This window comes from Ascaphus truei, chromosome 14 (genome assembly GCF_040206685.1).
Source record: "Ascaphus truei isolate aAscTru1 chromosome 14, aAscTru1.hap1, whole genome shotgun sequence".
NCBI classification, from domain to species: domain Eukaryota; kingdom Metazoa; phylum Chordata; class Amphibia; order Anura; family Ascaphidae; genus Ascaphus; species Ascaphus truei.
Window position 1 is genome coordinate 47,055,557 of NC_134496.1, and position 15,750 is coordinate 47,071,306.

At 41.2% G+C, this 15,750-nt stretch overlaps 1 protein-coding gene across 2 annotated transcripts in view; it reads right to left on the reverse strand.

Moving 5' to 3' along the window:
- Positions 1 to 10,217, reverse strand: part of NAALADL2 (N-acetylated alpha-linked acidic dipeptidase like 2) — a 418,513-nt gene extending 408,296 nt beyond the window's left edge. For both annotated transcript variants that reach the window (XR_012788046.1, XM_075570756.1), the window contains exon 1: positions 9,997 to 10,217. Coding sequence is in view for 1 of the 2 variants with exons in the window: in XM_075570756.1 (XP_075426871.1) it covers positions 9,997 to 10,039 (43 nt within the window). In the remaining variant the exon portion in view is untranslated. The remainder of the gene's footprint in view (positions 1 to 9,996) is intronic.
- Positions 10,218 to 15,750: the final 5,533 nt, after the last annotated feature.

Here is a 15,750-nt window from a genome sequence, read left to right on the forward strand (position 1 = left end):
TGGTGGGTAAAAACAAAGTGACAAAAACACCACACAGTGTAAAGCAAATACAAATATCACGTGTGAGCACATTAACATGTCTCAGACAGGTCTGCAAACCCTGCTTTTCCCCATTATCTCTTAGCATGCAATGCTTCCACTGCAGCCAGGGATTCTGGGAAAAGACATGTAGACCTGTCTGAGACTTGAACGTGCTCACAAGTGCTATTTTTATTTGCTGTATGTCACTACAAATTTCTGAATTATAGTAAAAAGACCACGGAGCGAATCTTCAGAGCAAGATGAGGAAATCAATTTCAGCTCCCTAGTGACAGAACAACTCTTACAAAATATCTTTAAATGCCACCAGTTATTCTATGGCACTTGAGTCTTGAAGAGAAATACAGTAGTATTAAATAGACAAGCATTTGAAGCGCAATACTACTCTCCATCAATTGTCCGAGACAGTGAAAACAGTACACAGGGGAAATCTATTTTAAAGCATGTAGTTCACATTTCAATGTATGTATGAATTGGATACTGTATTTTATATTCTTTACTTTCAATGTACTGTGTATTAAATCCTAAAACGGGTCTTTGATATGCCGTATGTTGGGGGGGAAACAAATTAGACCATAAATTGTCAAATGGGGAAGAAATAGAATTAACTTGTACTTACTCTGTTTTATACAAATCAGATGGAGGTGCTAGGATCCTGTATCTTTCCCGCTGGATGTATACAGTACAACTTAAAAAAAAAAAAACATATTGGATCAGCACTAAAAAAAACCAGAGAGAAAATGATGACTGTCGCTTTCCTTGTGGTTTCACCAAGTTTCTTCTTTGATGTATCCAAAAAAAAACCCCAGAAGCAATAGAAAAAGATCAGAACACACAGGGGAAGGAAAAGTTAGCAGACACACAACTGCATGTGCAACAGGCCGAAGCCTGACGAAGGCGCCAGGAGACCTGGAAACGTTGTCTGCTAACTTTTCCTTTCCCTGTGTGAGCTGATTTATATTTATTTTTTGTGTTGCTACTGGTTTTTTTTGTTGTTGTTGGATACATTAAAGAGAAACTTGGTGAGACCGAAAGAAAAAAATGTGAGTGTTATTTTCCCTTATTTATTTTTAGTGCTGATCCAATATGCCTTTTTTTTTTTTTTTATAAGTTGCCAAATGTAAAAATATTATCTGCCAAAATGATTTAATAAGCAAAAAACACAAATCAAACAATGTTTGAGTGCAGAACACAACCAAAAACACATTGCTTTGTTGTGTTTTTGGTTGTGTTCTGCACTCACGTATCGTTTGATTTTTGTTTTTTGCTTTTTAAATCATTTTGGCAGGCTCCCTTCCCCCCTTTTTTGACTGTTTGTGTCCTGGGAACTATAGCTTTTTTAGGATTACTGTTTGGGAGGAAAGAGGGTCCTCTCTGTTCCACTTTGCACCACTTCATTCAACTTCATTACAAGCTTTTTGAGTGTTGTCTATTTCGTTATTTTTGTTTTTGGTAAAAATATTATCTGTTTACTGTTGAAAACAAGAAAGATTTGTAATATTCTCTCATCAAAAAAGCGTAACAAGCAATCAATTGAGAGAGTTTTTACAAGTAATGGTGGCTTTTGTGCATGGATAGTAACCCCTTTTCAAGATTTTGAAGATGCTCAAAGCAAAGCATTTGGAGAGCGCAGGTAATATGTCATGGAATAATGATTGCAGGAGGCGCATAAATGATGTGCAGAAGTAATCAATATCGATCCAGATTCTGTCTTGTTTGCATTCCTCAAGGCTTCACAGGGTTTATTTATTAGCTTGTCATTCTCTTTTTACATAAAAGCATTATTGTATGAGACAGGGGTGCTCAAAGCCAGGCTTCAATCCCCCCCGCCACCAACAGGTCAGGTTTTCAGGATATCCCTGCTTCAGCACAGGTGGCTCAAGCTGCGTGCTGAAGCTGGGATATCCTGAAAACCTGACCTGTTGGGGGGTGGGGTTTGAGGCCTGGAGTTGAGCCCCCTTGGTCTAAGAGACCACAGAAAAGGAACTCTGTCCGAGACCCGAACTGCTTATGAGACATGGAATCCAATCATGTAAAGCGTCTTGTCTAAGAAGTGTCGCGAGAGATCAACAAATTGGGGAAAGTAAAGTCATTTCACGCTAAAACATATATTGTCGTTGTGTTGGCAAATTACAGGTTTGTTACTTACTTTTTTAACCCCTCTATTTTATTTTACATGATGGGAGTCAAGTGATCCTACAGAGCTGAACCGTGCAACCTCCAGTTTCGGAGATACTTAAACGCTGATGGCCGGGTTTAAATCTCCCTCCAGGGGAAACATAGCTGTCAAACCAGTGGCTAAAAGAAAGCTAAGACATCAGCTTCCTATTGGATGCCCATTTAAATCCCCCATCCAAAACATGAAATAATTCCGGGAATATTTTTGGTAATTAACTCAGGGATGGGGGGAGACACAGGATTTGAAAATAATGAGGGTTATTCACTTTAACATCTTGTTGAAAAAAAAAAAGGGGGGGGCGGCGAGGGGTGGCTATTAAGGTGTGTGTGGAGGGGTATTAAGGTGTGTGTGTGGAGAGGGGGGTATTAAGGTGTGTGTAGGGGGGGGGGAGGTGAGGATTACTGCTTTAAATTCTGTATTTTTTTTTAACCTATTTGCCCTTAGGTGACAGTGCTCAAAATGTCCTCCAATAGTCGCCAGAATGTAACAAAAATGGCCGTATGTAAATGGCCATGTGACCTGCAAGTTGATTTTTACTGTTTGGCAGACTTTTGTGGGGGAAGACATTGAAAATTGTAGTCAATTTGTTTTGCGAATAAAAGGGGAGTATTTATCGTGGTTTGCGAACTTGAGCGCACATTTCCCGCATCTTTCGGTTACTCCGCAGCCTGGTTCTGATGCAGCTCGCGCATGTGCCGTGTCACCAGCGCATGTGGCAAATAATGCACATGAGATGTTCTGCTTTTCCAGCAGTTGCTAGAGAAAGATATTACTTTCTGAGGCGGAAGCAGGATGTAAAAATCATGTCAGGTAAATATTTAACCAATTCATGTTGTAGCCTGTTTATGTTGGGCTGTCATACACATCCTGTTTTTTGGTCTTCCAAGCAAAAATGATGACTTGGTCGTTCTACAGTACCATAAAAATAAATTACAAATGGAAATACTTTTTTCAATGCTTGTGGGTTACATTTATTGCATTAATACAGCAGAAAAAAACTTGCATTCACTGGAAACATATGCTTGATTTTTGTCTTGGCCATTTTTAGTTACACTACTGAGTATATGGCATGGCATACAAAGCCATAATGCTGGCCCAGTTAACCCCATACATACTGTATGGTTGCCCAAAAAATGAGAAAGTCCAGTCCCAGAAAGTCATTTGCTTGTGCTACTTTTCAAAGACCCCTACAGCAATAGAACACCTTCCAAGAGCCTGTTGGAAAAGTGTTACTGCACACTGGAATATTCCAGAAAGGCTCTTTTATAGTAGCACTTTTGTGCTTCTGTCAAGGGGTCTCAATTAGTCTGCATTTCTTCGTCTTGGCAATTCAGCTTTGTGATTCATGTATTGCTAATTTGACAACTTTTGTTAGTTGGGAGTGATGGCTTGAATATATCATGTGTACTGTACATTCATGCAATGTATGAGAATGGAGATACAAGCCCATTCTTAAAATAGTTAGAAAGTGGGAAAAGTAAAATGTTTAACTTTTTTTACATTTAATTTCAGTATGTAGAAAAAATGGAGTGTGTATCACTTTTTGATGTATATCAAAAAAGGGGAGGGGGAAGAAGTGCATGCTCCATAGCACAGTCAGTTTAATTATTAATAAAAAGTGATTAGAAACAGACAAAATTAAAAACACTCAACAAAATATAGTTTTGAAAATGCAGGTATCCACATTGCCAAAAAAAAACACAAAAATGGCAGCGCAAACAAAAATCAGGTAAGTGTCTGAAAATAGTGATATAATAAAAGAATGTTTTACTGTACATCAGAAAAAAGACGAACCTCGGGATTCACAGATCTATATGAACTTCCAAATAGAAGGGGAGGGGGTGGGGTAGGGAGGCAGAAAAAAACGCAAAAAGTGTGATAACATCAAATACTATAGATTGTATTTAGAAAATGGCAACTCACAAAAATAGAATGAATATCAGCATGAAGGTATTGAACCCAGGAAAGGTTTTGTATTCTGTCCTTCCTGGTCCTTGGTGTTATGGCCAGTTAAAGTCCATAATGTTTTCTGTCTTATAGCCAGACTTTGCAGCTGTTTCTTTGCCAGCGAGTCCCGCGTCTCTGTGTGCTGGGGAAAACCTCTGCTGCTTAGCTCCGACCCGGTTGATTGGTAACGTGACGTCACTCCGCAGAGTCACCCAGATGGTGCTCGTGAAATGGAGGAGAACGGACAAGAGGTGCACACATCTGAAGGACACAGTGGGAGAAGAGTGTTCTGGCACTAATCCAACGCGTTTCACTCGGTGATGAGCTTCCTCAGGGATTGACATTCCCACTCTGGGTTCTGTATATGGGATCAAACTGTAAGGCAAGGGTTTTTGCTGTGACCAAAATATACCCAGTAGCGCTCCTCAACTAATGTTGTAACGCTGTAGACATATACCAAGATATGACAAAAGAAAGCACTGCAAGTGCAGGTGTGAACCTCCCATGGATTCGTCACAGATGAAGGGGTGGTATTACCAATTTGTGGTTTAGCTGTTATTTAATGAATCCTGACACACACACACACACACACACACACACACTTTATTTGCTTATGTGGCTGCTGCAACCGCAGAAATGGAGTTTAGAGGCTGCAGTAGTAGTAGTAGTACTCTGCAGTAATGATAGGCAGCACTCGTGTGTGTCTTTAATCTAAATGCAATGTGACCCATTCCTTATTCCCGTTCATTTCAATGTAACCCACTATATACAGTACATCTTTTGGATATTTCTGAGTTTTCCATATTACTGCTTTAAGAGACAGGCTGTACCGCTATTGAAACATCTAGGAAACAATCAATGCATTTCTGAATATTGAGAGCCACAGTAGGCTGTACAGCTTCTTGTTACTTTATTATATTATTTCTTTAAACAAAGAAAGACGTGTAACAGAGAAATACAGTGGCCAAGGGTCAAATGAAATCAGAAAGGATCTGCACTTTCAAAAACTCTATACAGTAACAACATTTGTTCTTGCCGCCACAGTGCAAATCATGCGACATGCGCAGAAGTCCAAGAAAGCACATGATGTAATTAACGATGAATTGATAGCCAGTGATTTGCAACACTTTTTCTGCACAGACAGTAAGTGTTCAATACAACAGAATATGGTAGTGCAGAGTAATTACTGTACTTATGTTTATTATTGAAAACGTCATTATTTATCATGTGTAATGATATAAAATATTCATGGTCTTCGTATATTTCAGTTGGTAGAGTATAGATTTACCCATCAGATTAGCAGAAGATTACTGTTCGGTCTGAGAAAGTAAATCCATCGTGTTCGACTTTAGAGTAAATAGACGCAATAAACTGGTTAGACCGGCTTGGGACCATTCTTGAAATATTACAGCTCCTACTGACTGTTGAAAAGTTATACAGTCAGGTACATGATGTATCCCTATAGCATAGTCACAGAGTTCTGGTGTAGGAATGTAGTTATACAGAAATCATGTGTACATCAAGATTCTTTTAGGGGATATAGACATTTCTCCGAGCTATCAGTTAATTTTCAAGTATCTACAGTAAACATTAACTTTCATTTACATTTTTAATAAGGATAGACACGGTCACTGGTGTTTTGGTAATAAGAAGTTTGCGTGTTTTGGTTTTGCCAGAAATCTGTTGGTTTTGTACAACAAAAAAAAAAAAACATTCAATGGAGGAGTGATATAGGGAGGAGAGCTGTGGACATGGGGAGAGGGAGAGAGCTACACAGGGAGAGGGGGAGAGAGAGAGAGTGACACAGGGAGAGGGAGAGTGACATGGGGAGGGGAGAGAGTGTGACACGGGGAGGGGAGAGAGTGTGACACTTGCTCTGGTGCAGCTGTAGGGTTCTCCTGCTGACCCTGCGTTACACAGTCAGGAAAGGCATGGCCTGGAGGACACACAGAGCCTCCGGTCTGCTGTTAATCCCTCCAGCAGCACCCGAGGAGGTAAACAACCACGGAGGTGGGATGTCTGGGGGTCATTATTGATTTTCTGAAACAAGGTTTTGGTTCGCTTCTGCATCAGATTCCGGACCATAAATGTGAGCTGCGTTTGGTTGGACGCAGAGGCTGGGATCCCCCCAAACGGCCAAAACGCATTCTTTACTTTTACAGCACCCGTTTTCTAGCTGTTTTCATTGGAGCAGCTGGGATGGTTCTTTATTCCTAAGCATGTTTTTATATGTAAAGAAGACGGCAAATTGTTATTGCTCAGAAAATAAACATAAATCCTTTCTCCACTTTTCTAGATTCTCAGAAAACCCAGCTGTTATTTAAAGCAGCAAAACAGGTGAAATATTATATAGTTTTTTATTGAATAAGCTCTGTAGTATTAGATAATACAGTATTTATATATTTTTAAAAATTATTATTCAACTTGTACTGCCATTTTAATAAGTTTTAAAGCGTCTTTTGATTTCTATAGCAGGGGAGCGCACACTTTCCCTGCTGCGCTCCGCTGCCTGCGCTGCCCCCTCTTTACCTTGTCTTTGGTGTCAAGTAACGCCACGTTGCTATGGCAATGTGATGTCATGTGACCCCGCTGCATTAATTTACATGCCTTGGGGGAAGAGCGTGAAGCCTCTTCCCCCCTGAAAAGTCTTGTGCACCCCTGTTCTATAGTACAGACGGGTTTAGCACACCTCCCCAGCAGTGCAAGATATTTGTAACTATTTGTTGCCAATATTCAAAGAAGTGTGAGCTGCAAACGAATAAATAATAGATGTTACCTTAGTAATATAAAGATACATTGTAGCTGCTGAGTTACACAGACTGTAGCAGCCATTGTGTTAGTAACAATCAAGATCTTTACAGATCTAAAACAGGAGCACGATTGCCAGTTTAGGTAACAATGTATGATTACACATTGCTTTACAATGTGTCACATTATATGTCACACGCTTTACATATAAAAATAAGAAAAGGAAAGAAAAAAAAAAGAAGGAATGTAGTATTGCTGCTTTAAATACTATATCACTTATCTGATATACTCCAGAGGTCTCCTTTTCCATGTTTACTTTGAAATGTTTAAGAATCACACCCACTGCTGTACAAAGCAAGCCTACCATAAAAAAAAAGCAAACAACACTGTGCCCAATCATTGGAAAAATGCCCAAAACTCAAAGGCGGCTGTAATATGGCCACTGCAGGAAGGGAAAGTATGTATCTCCCTGGAAAATTCAGCGACAAAGGGCGACCTTGTCATTGCTGCCAGATCAGTCTGGTCCTGGCCGATCTCTCCACATATGTCAGACTGAATCAGGAATACGTCCGCGGTGCCCTATTGCCAGACCTTTTCAGTCGATTAACACAAAACCCTGTTTCTGTACAAGTCAAGGATCTCCTCACAGATGTCGTGTTTCACATGAAAATTATACAAGAATCTTAGCATTTATGTCAAATGTTTATATGAAATACTGATACATGTTTAACTCTTCTAAATATTTTAACACTGCAGCAAAACAACATTAACTTCAACTTAATTCACTTGAACTGATCAATCATTATATTATACAGAATTTGTGCTGCAACTGACAGAAAAGAATTGCTTCATGTGACATGCTACAGTATACAGTATGTTAAGAAAAGAAGTATTCTCCCGAGAAACACTTTGTTTTGGATACGTACAGTAGCATTCAAGGGGCGGATTTTTTGCGAGTGTATAATATATATATAGCAAATGAAAATATTACTGTATGATACCCATCAAGGTTGAAACATGTCTGTGAGTGCGTTTACTGGCTTTGCATCTCACCCCAGCCTATGCTTAAAAGCTGTGTTTAAAGCAGCATGCATTGGCTTAAGGGTTGCTCGTGTAATATGAGCTTGAGACAAAAGGTGGCACTGTATGCTCATTTGCATGTCATTTCCCAGAATCCCTTGCTGCAGTGGAAGTGCTGTGTGCTGGGCGATAATGGTGAAAGACAGGGTTGCAGACCTGCCTAAGACATGCAGATGAACATACAGTAATATTTCCAATTGCTATATGCTTTACTGTGGAGGGTTTTTGTCACTTTTTTTACCCACCATAACCATATATATATATATATATATATATATATATATATATATATATATATATATATATATATATATGAAAAGAGAAAAAAGAAAACAGGCGCACACCTAGTGCATTAACATAATAACAAGTGTTTATAGAACATTAAAATCAACAAATGCCCACTCACAAAAGTACTGATTAAAATAGCAGATATGAGATTGGCTCTCATGTGCCAAAAGTGCCGTCCGATCAGGGTAATGGCGTCCGCTCGCATCTCTCATCCATGCAGTCAGATACCGGAAGTGATGTCACTCCAGATCGGCGCCTCAGCACAGGAAGTCCCTCCGGGAACCAGCAACAGCCACACCAGTTCTCAGTGCCAGCAATACAACACGGGGGAGCAGGAACCAAAGTTCTTACACCAACAGCAACAGAAGATCATGGGCAAGTGACGGCTTCTCTCAAACCACGCCCTACGCGTTTCGTCATCGATGATGACGACTTTATCAGGGGATACCCATTGGATGCCCACTCGCAATATTTATAGGGAGGCAATTTGCATATATTAATTGATCAATTAAATTGATAATAAACCAGAATTATCAGCATACATGTGTTGTCAATACAAACAGAATAATACTTTATAGAGACCCCATTGAAACATCTGAAAGTAAGTCTTATTAATCAGGACACAGAGATATAGCCCCTTCAGGGCTCAGGAATTAGCAATATTGATTAATTGTGCACAGAAAAATTCAACCACTAACAGATGTTTCAATGGGGTCTCTATAAAGTATTATTCTGTTTGTTTTATTAAGTAAGTATTACACACACACACACACACACACACACACACACACACACACTTAACTCCATATGTTGCTTATAGCTTACTATTCGCTTTCATTAGTCTCATTATTAGCCTTTTGCTGCTTTGCAATTTTTTTTGCAAGGAACAGAATTTAAAGCTAAAACATTTGTGACTGCACTTGAAATTAAGGAATGAAGTATTCTCTAAATAGAGAATATATGGCATTATTATACTGTAAAAGTGCGGAAATGGTTACGGTTTAATTTTGCATTCGCAGACATACATATACATTTATACACACAAAGAAATTATGTTTTATACCTATTTTTGCTTGCTTTCTTAACAATGCACAGCATTGCTGAATTGAGGTAAAGGTGTAACTTGCTTTGTGAGCGGAGAATCTTTGCAATGCATAGTGACCAGAAAAAACACAAGACATTTATTACACTGATTGTACTACTGTATACTGTAACAGTTTGGGACATATTCACCATTAAGGCAGCAAAAATACAGTATGACTAATCACAATGTTGTGTTAAAAAGTACTACTGCAGCAACCTTCCAACTATTACAGACTTTTCTTAACAGGATAAGTTGTTGCACTAAACGTAAACCTAGGAAACTCTACTAACAATTTCCACCAGAAAGAGAGACCTCCAAGCTGACAGGGGGGAAGGTGATTGCATGGTAAACTTTCAAGGACGCTGAATTCCAACTCTAGCACCTGGCCACAAACAGCATGTCAGCTCTCACATACCTGTACTGCCTACTGTGAATAAAGAAAGACTGAAATACAGTATCGTTGCAGAGAGAGATTTTTTCCATGTTTCTCACATGTCTTCCATTAGCCTTGCTTAAGGTAGAACCGCAGCAACACATGCTCTTGCAAGAAGCAATTAAAATATCACAGGTGGCAGGTATTAATATAACACCTGATCTTTGACAAAATCACTTCACACGTTGTTGAGCTTACCTTGCTGAGACGCACTTGTTGAATTGGATTCCTTTTCTCCCATTGTAATTATATTGTAAAAACCAAAATGCAGTTGGTTCACGTTGAATAAGTTACTGTGCTGGCTTTGACCTTCTGACTCTGAAGTGCACTCTACTACTGCAACAGTAAACCTACTTAGCTCAGCGAATAATTAGCATCCTGTTTCCTGAGTTACCTGGGCTTGCCTGACCTGTTTCTCTATCAACTGACATCACATGCTTTTGATCTGCTGTACTGTGTTTTAGACAGCCTGCCTTTGTTTCACTTGAAACTTATACTCACTTCAATATACCGGTAGTTGTTATTTAATCATGCAGCATTGTGATTTTTTTTTTTGTAGATGTATCTTGAGTTTTACGGTAATTGTAATACCTTTTTAGGGGGCAATCATTAGGATTCTTCATAGATGAGATTATAGTGTGCTGTACAGAGCTGTCAAAATCATACAGGTTCACAAGAAACCTACAGTATAAGGTTTTAGCAGCTACACTATGTACACTGCAATTTTATCTATTAAGAACCAATTGTGATCCCCCAAATGGTATAAAATCCTACAAAGAATTTCCATTTCTCCAGGACAATGCAATTACCTGATGGGGGAGGGGCACTCCACACCCTGGCTGTTATATTGTATGTCCCAGGACATACTTGAAAACGAGAGGTAACGCTCAATGTATTACTTCCTGGTAAAACATTTTATCTATATTATATTTCTAAGTTTGTTATTACGTTTGTTTGTTTGTCTGAAGCATCGAAATCTCACAAACGGCACGACGTAGCACAACAAAACTTTTACTGGACACCGTGCTGCGGATTTGTAGGTCAACGCAACTATTTTATGCTTCCAATATGACTCGCCTCCCAAATTATGGACATTCTAAGTTTCCATCGGGTGTCCTGCAAAAATGTTAGAGCAGGAGCGGGCGGGGAGATGTGCCAGCAGCAGCGCGGGGAGATGTGCTGGCAGCTCCCCTGGCGAAGCCGGGTACAAAAGCTAGTAAATAAATAAATAAATATTGAGTCTTTACAGCCAAGATAGCAACTTGTTGCCACTGACCGCAGGGGAATGCTGCACTGGAAGCAAAGCACTGTGCGCACAAAAACAACAACCCTTAACTCACTAGGAGGTAGGGTTCCTTCCTGCTCTTAGGCTACGGCCTCAGTATTTAGTGCTGCACACGCTCCTGGCGACCTGGCAGAGCGTAAACATATAAAAGTCGCGATTGGCGGTCAGTAGGGGAACGATGGGATGCGCGGGTGCGTGGCCATGATGGGGGGGGGGCACGACCATGCCGGAGCTTATTTGCCCTTCCATTGGCTGCTCGCCGACCACGTGATCGCGTTGCGGCACGGGAAGACTAAATTCTTTCCTGCCAGCGTATGCGTCATCGCGCTTTGCGCACTCACATACACACGCCCATTGGGGCCTGCCCCATAGAGGGTTGTGGTGTGTGGCGCACAAGCTGTAGTGTGCACCACAATGGCTACTGGGGACCTGGTATGTTCCAAGGACCACTGGCATGCCACCTATTTTAATTTTGATGTACCTAGTGTATCAATAGGGCACTCAAATGGTTAATTAAATTTGAGGACTCACTTTATTCTTTGTATTGTATTAAAGCTGCAATTGAAGCTGCAGTTTTAAAAAATATATATGTTTTTTTCCATTCAATATGCGCATCAGTACAATCTACACACTGACAATTGATTAGCTAATTTGCCAATCGATCCATTCTCCTGTAATCGATCTCTGAAGATTCTACTCGGGAGTTCTTTATATCCCTGTTAGGGCTGCAGAAGATTACCCAAGATGCAAAGGTCTGTGTAGAAGATCATGTGACCAGATACAATTGGTGCCCTGCTAGAGAGAGAGAGGGCAAAAGGTGTGTGCCAGAGCCTGTCTCAGAATAGGAAGGGGATGTAACTTTGTAAATGGTTGCTCTCGAAAGAAAAAAAATGTTTGTTACATTAGAGAACATAAAACATGTATTTTTTTTATTTAAATGCTACAAGTATTCTCTCATAGTGCAAAACTGATTTATCTAAAAAAAAAACACATGTAGAATATTGCTTGAACTGCAGCTTTAATTGAAGAGTCAATCATGTACACAGTGCTTTATAGAGATCTTACTGTATACAAGACATACTGTAACACGGGACAATTATACAAACAAGAAAAAGTGCGGTTTTGGGAGACAACCCGATACAGTAGGAGTACATGAAAGTGCATGAAAGTGCATGAAAGTAAGGAAAATGCTGTGGAAATACTTCATTGTGAAGGTGACATATCTAGGTGAGTATAGAAGAAAAGAAGAGAGGGAGCTTGGCTGAAAGTGAGGGAGACTTCCAGAGGTCGGGGACTGCATGAGAGAAAGGTTTCAGGTAGTAGAGTAGAGACTCATGGGACAAAAAGAAGACAGAACTGAGAAGAGCGCAGGTACGTAGCAGAGAGATATGAGACATAAGGTCAGGGCCACAGTGTGAGCGACCATGCGCACAACAGGCCGCACCTCTATGAGGCAGACCATAGAGCAAGCGACCGTGCGTGCAATAAAGCGTGATGGCGCGGCAGCGTCTTCTGGAGACGAGAATGTTTTTTCGCGCGACTACAGGGTTACGTGAGCGGTTCAGCCAATGAGGGCGAACCAGCCATGTGATGTCACGGCCACGTCTCTACCACGCCTCCCCATCCCTATATCAATATCCCCTATGTAAATATCAATGATATTTAGAGCTTTATAGAACATACTTCTTTCTATCCTTGCTCTAATCCATAAAATATATATATATATATATATTTATTATGCCATCACACTACAAAGTGGGCCAATAATACACAAACGTATGTCACAGGCAACATGTTCCATTTTCTTCACATCAATCTAAATGATCAGTGCTCAAGATGAAAACCATAACTGTGCAATATTTATTCATTTCAGTTCTCCCTGACATCTTTATTGGTCACTAAGTCTCTAGTAGTATTAAAAGCTTGTATTTTACAACATCTATAAGCTGTCATGTTGGTCACAAAAAGGGATCAAACCGACAATCTTGTTACAGAAGGTAGGTCAACGTTTTCTCCAATTTCCCTTTGTTTTGCTCCATCAGATACAAATAAAATAAATACAATATTACTAATACCATAATGGCCATTTCTAAATTCTACAAACTGCATTCCCAACCTAATCCGTGTACGTACTGTACACAAGCAGATCCCACGCTGCCAGAAACCACGCTTTTGCAATCTACATTCTGACACCTTCAGTGTTGTTTTGGGGTAACTGTTTTCTCAAGGGATTTGGATGGGTTAGTGCAGGGGTGCGCTGCACCCCCCCTGCCTGCTCTCGCCCTGTGTTGCGCCCCCACTGCGGCGTCAAATCCAGTGTCATTTGACGCCGCGTCTCCATGGCAGTGGGCGTCAAATGACATTGCGGGGTCATGTGACGTCACGTCACATGGCCCCGCAGCGGCATTATATGCTGCGTTGTCATGGAGATGAGTGGACACGGAAGCCGGGTAATTGAGCCGCGCCCCCCAGTTTGCGCACCGCTGGGTTAGTGCAACGATGCACATATTTCTGTTGTTACGCCGCCCTGCCTTCTCTCCCCCAGTGCCGGCACCCCCGTTACCTGTGTGCCAGCATTAAATGACGCTTGGGGTCATGTGACGTCATGTCACACGTCACTTGACCCCGCGGCGTCAATTCACGCCTGTCGTCATGGCAACACGGCAGCAAATGACGCCGCGCGGTCATGTGGCGTGACGTCACATGACCCCAAGCGTCATTTAATGCTGGCACACAGGTAACGGGGGTGCCGGCACCGTGGCGTAGCTCGAAGCCAGCTGAATCCCAGTAAGTGAGTTACAGAGGCCTCGCGCGGTCCCCTGGAATTTAATTTAAATGTCATGGGGTAGAGAGTGGGGATCTCTGTAATGGCTGCAACCCCCAATCAAATCTTGCGCCCCCAGTTTGTGAACCCCTGCAGTAGTAAATTGAATTAAAAGTGTGCACTTTGGTAGATTTCATTATGAAGCTGCAGACTTGAAACGCTTGCCGTAGAATGAATGAGAGAATATGCAGAACTTCTGGGAAGAATTACCTTTCTCTTGTTTGCATATTATGAAAGAAGTGATTGCCAAAATGGCCTGAAATGTGGCTTTTCTTCCCTAATTATTTGAGGTGATAATTGCCAGGACGATGAGTGGGAATAACTATTCTCTGTATTGGGGTAGGCTGAAGCGGAATGGGGCATCTCGCTGCCGGCATCTCACCACAGCCATTCCTCTGCCACCAAGGTAAGTGTAATAGGGGTTAACTTTAAGGTTAGGGGTTTTAGGGTAAAGGGTCCAATTAGGAGTTTTTGGGGGAAGGGGTTATGGTTAGGGTTTTTAGGGTAAGGGGGTTAAGGTTGGGGATTTTAGGATAAGGGGATTAAGGTTGGGGTTTTTAGGGTAAGGGGGTTAAGGTTGGGGTTTTTAGGGTAAGGGGGTTAATGTTGAGGATTTTAGGGTAAGGGGGTTAAGGTTAGGGGATTTAGGGTAAGGGGTAAACGTTGGGGTTTTAGGGTAAGGGGTAAAGGTTGGGGTTTTAGGGTTAGGCGGTTAAGGTTAGGGGTTTTAGGGTAAGGGGCTTACCTTTGCAGTGAAACAGCCGGAGCCTAAATACCCGATAGCGGCTATAGGGCAGCGGCGAGATGTCCTAGACTGACCCGAAGGACATTAGACAACCCAGCAGAAGAATAATCTTGTCACACAAGAATGGCATATACATCCAATCCAAGCAAATATATTCAAACTAGCATGGTGAGGTCACATGTCACTCTGATTAACATATACCTCTACAAAATAAAGACCTCACCTCCACTGCACCAAGAGGTTCAAATACAAGAGCTGCATTCTATTCTTTCCTGGATCACTGAATGCTGTTCACATTCGTGTTATCCTGCCTAAAAGGTACAAAGCTCCCACCCTGAGGCTTGAACCCCCCCAGTCCGAAGCCCATTCTCCCCCTCACAGGAGCAAGTTTAGCCAGGTTTGTTTACACTGAAATAAAATAAACCTGATAATGTTAAAGGAAAAAAGGGATTTGTTCTCTGTGCTACTGAAGCCAAATGTTTGCTAATATGTAATAGATCAAGAAGGTTAAAGATAAGTGCTTTGCATAAGTGTATTAAAGCAATAGAATGAACTACAGTAGCACTCACAACACAATTCAGTTAGAGCGGCTCTGATCCTGCATACAACTATACAAAAAACAAACTGGATCGGCACTGAAAAATAATAATGAAGGACTTAAACTTTGCTTTGGGGCTCACCGAGTTTCTTCTTAAATGTATCAAAAAAACAGCAATACAGAAAAAATCAGCACACACAGGGAAAACAAATGTTAGCAGATACATACTGTTATATGTGTACAATTATTTGCCAGGTGTCCGGTATTGAACCGGACTGTCCTGTATTTGGACACTGCCCAGTAAAAAAAAATAGAGGTAATACTGGACATGTATGTGTATACCGGTATTACCTTTCTGGACATGGTGACCAGACCGATTTAAGGGCCCGCACGATTTCCCCCAGAGCAGGGCTGTTGCTAGTGGGATGGGCAGCTTCCTCATCCTGCTTGGCTACTGCTGGGTAATGCAGTCAATCAGGAAAAGGTGGGGGCGGGGCCAAGGAAAGGAGGAAACAGCACAGAGAGGGGGGGTGTGTGTCTCAAGCGCGTCACACCGTACA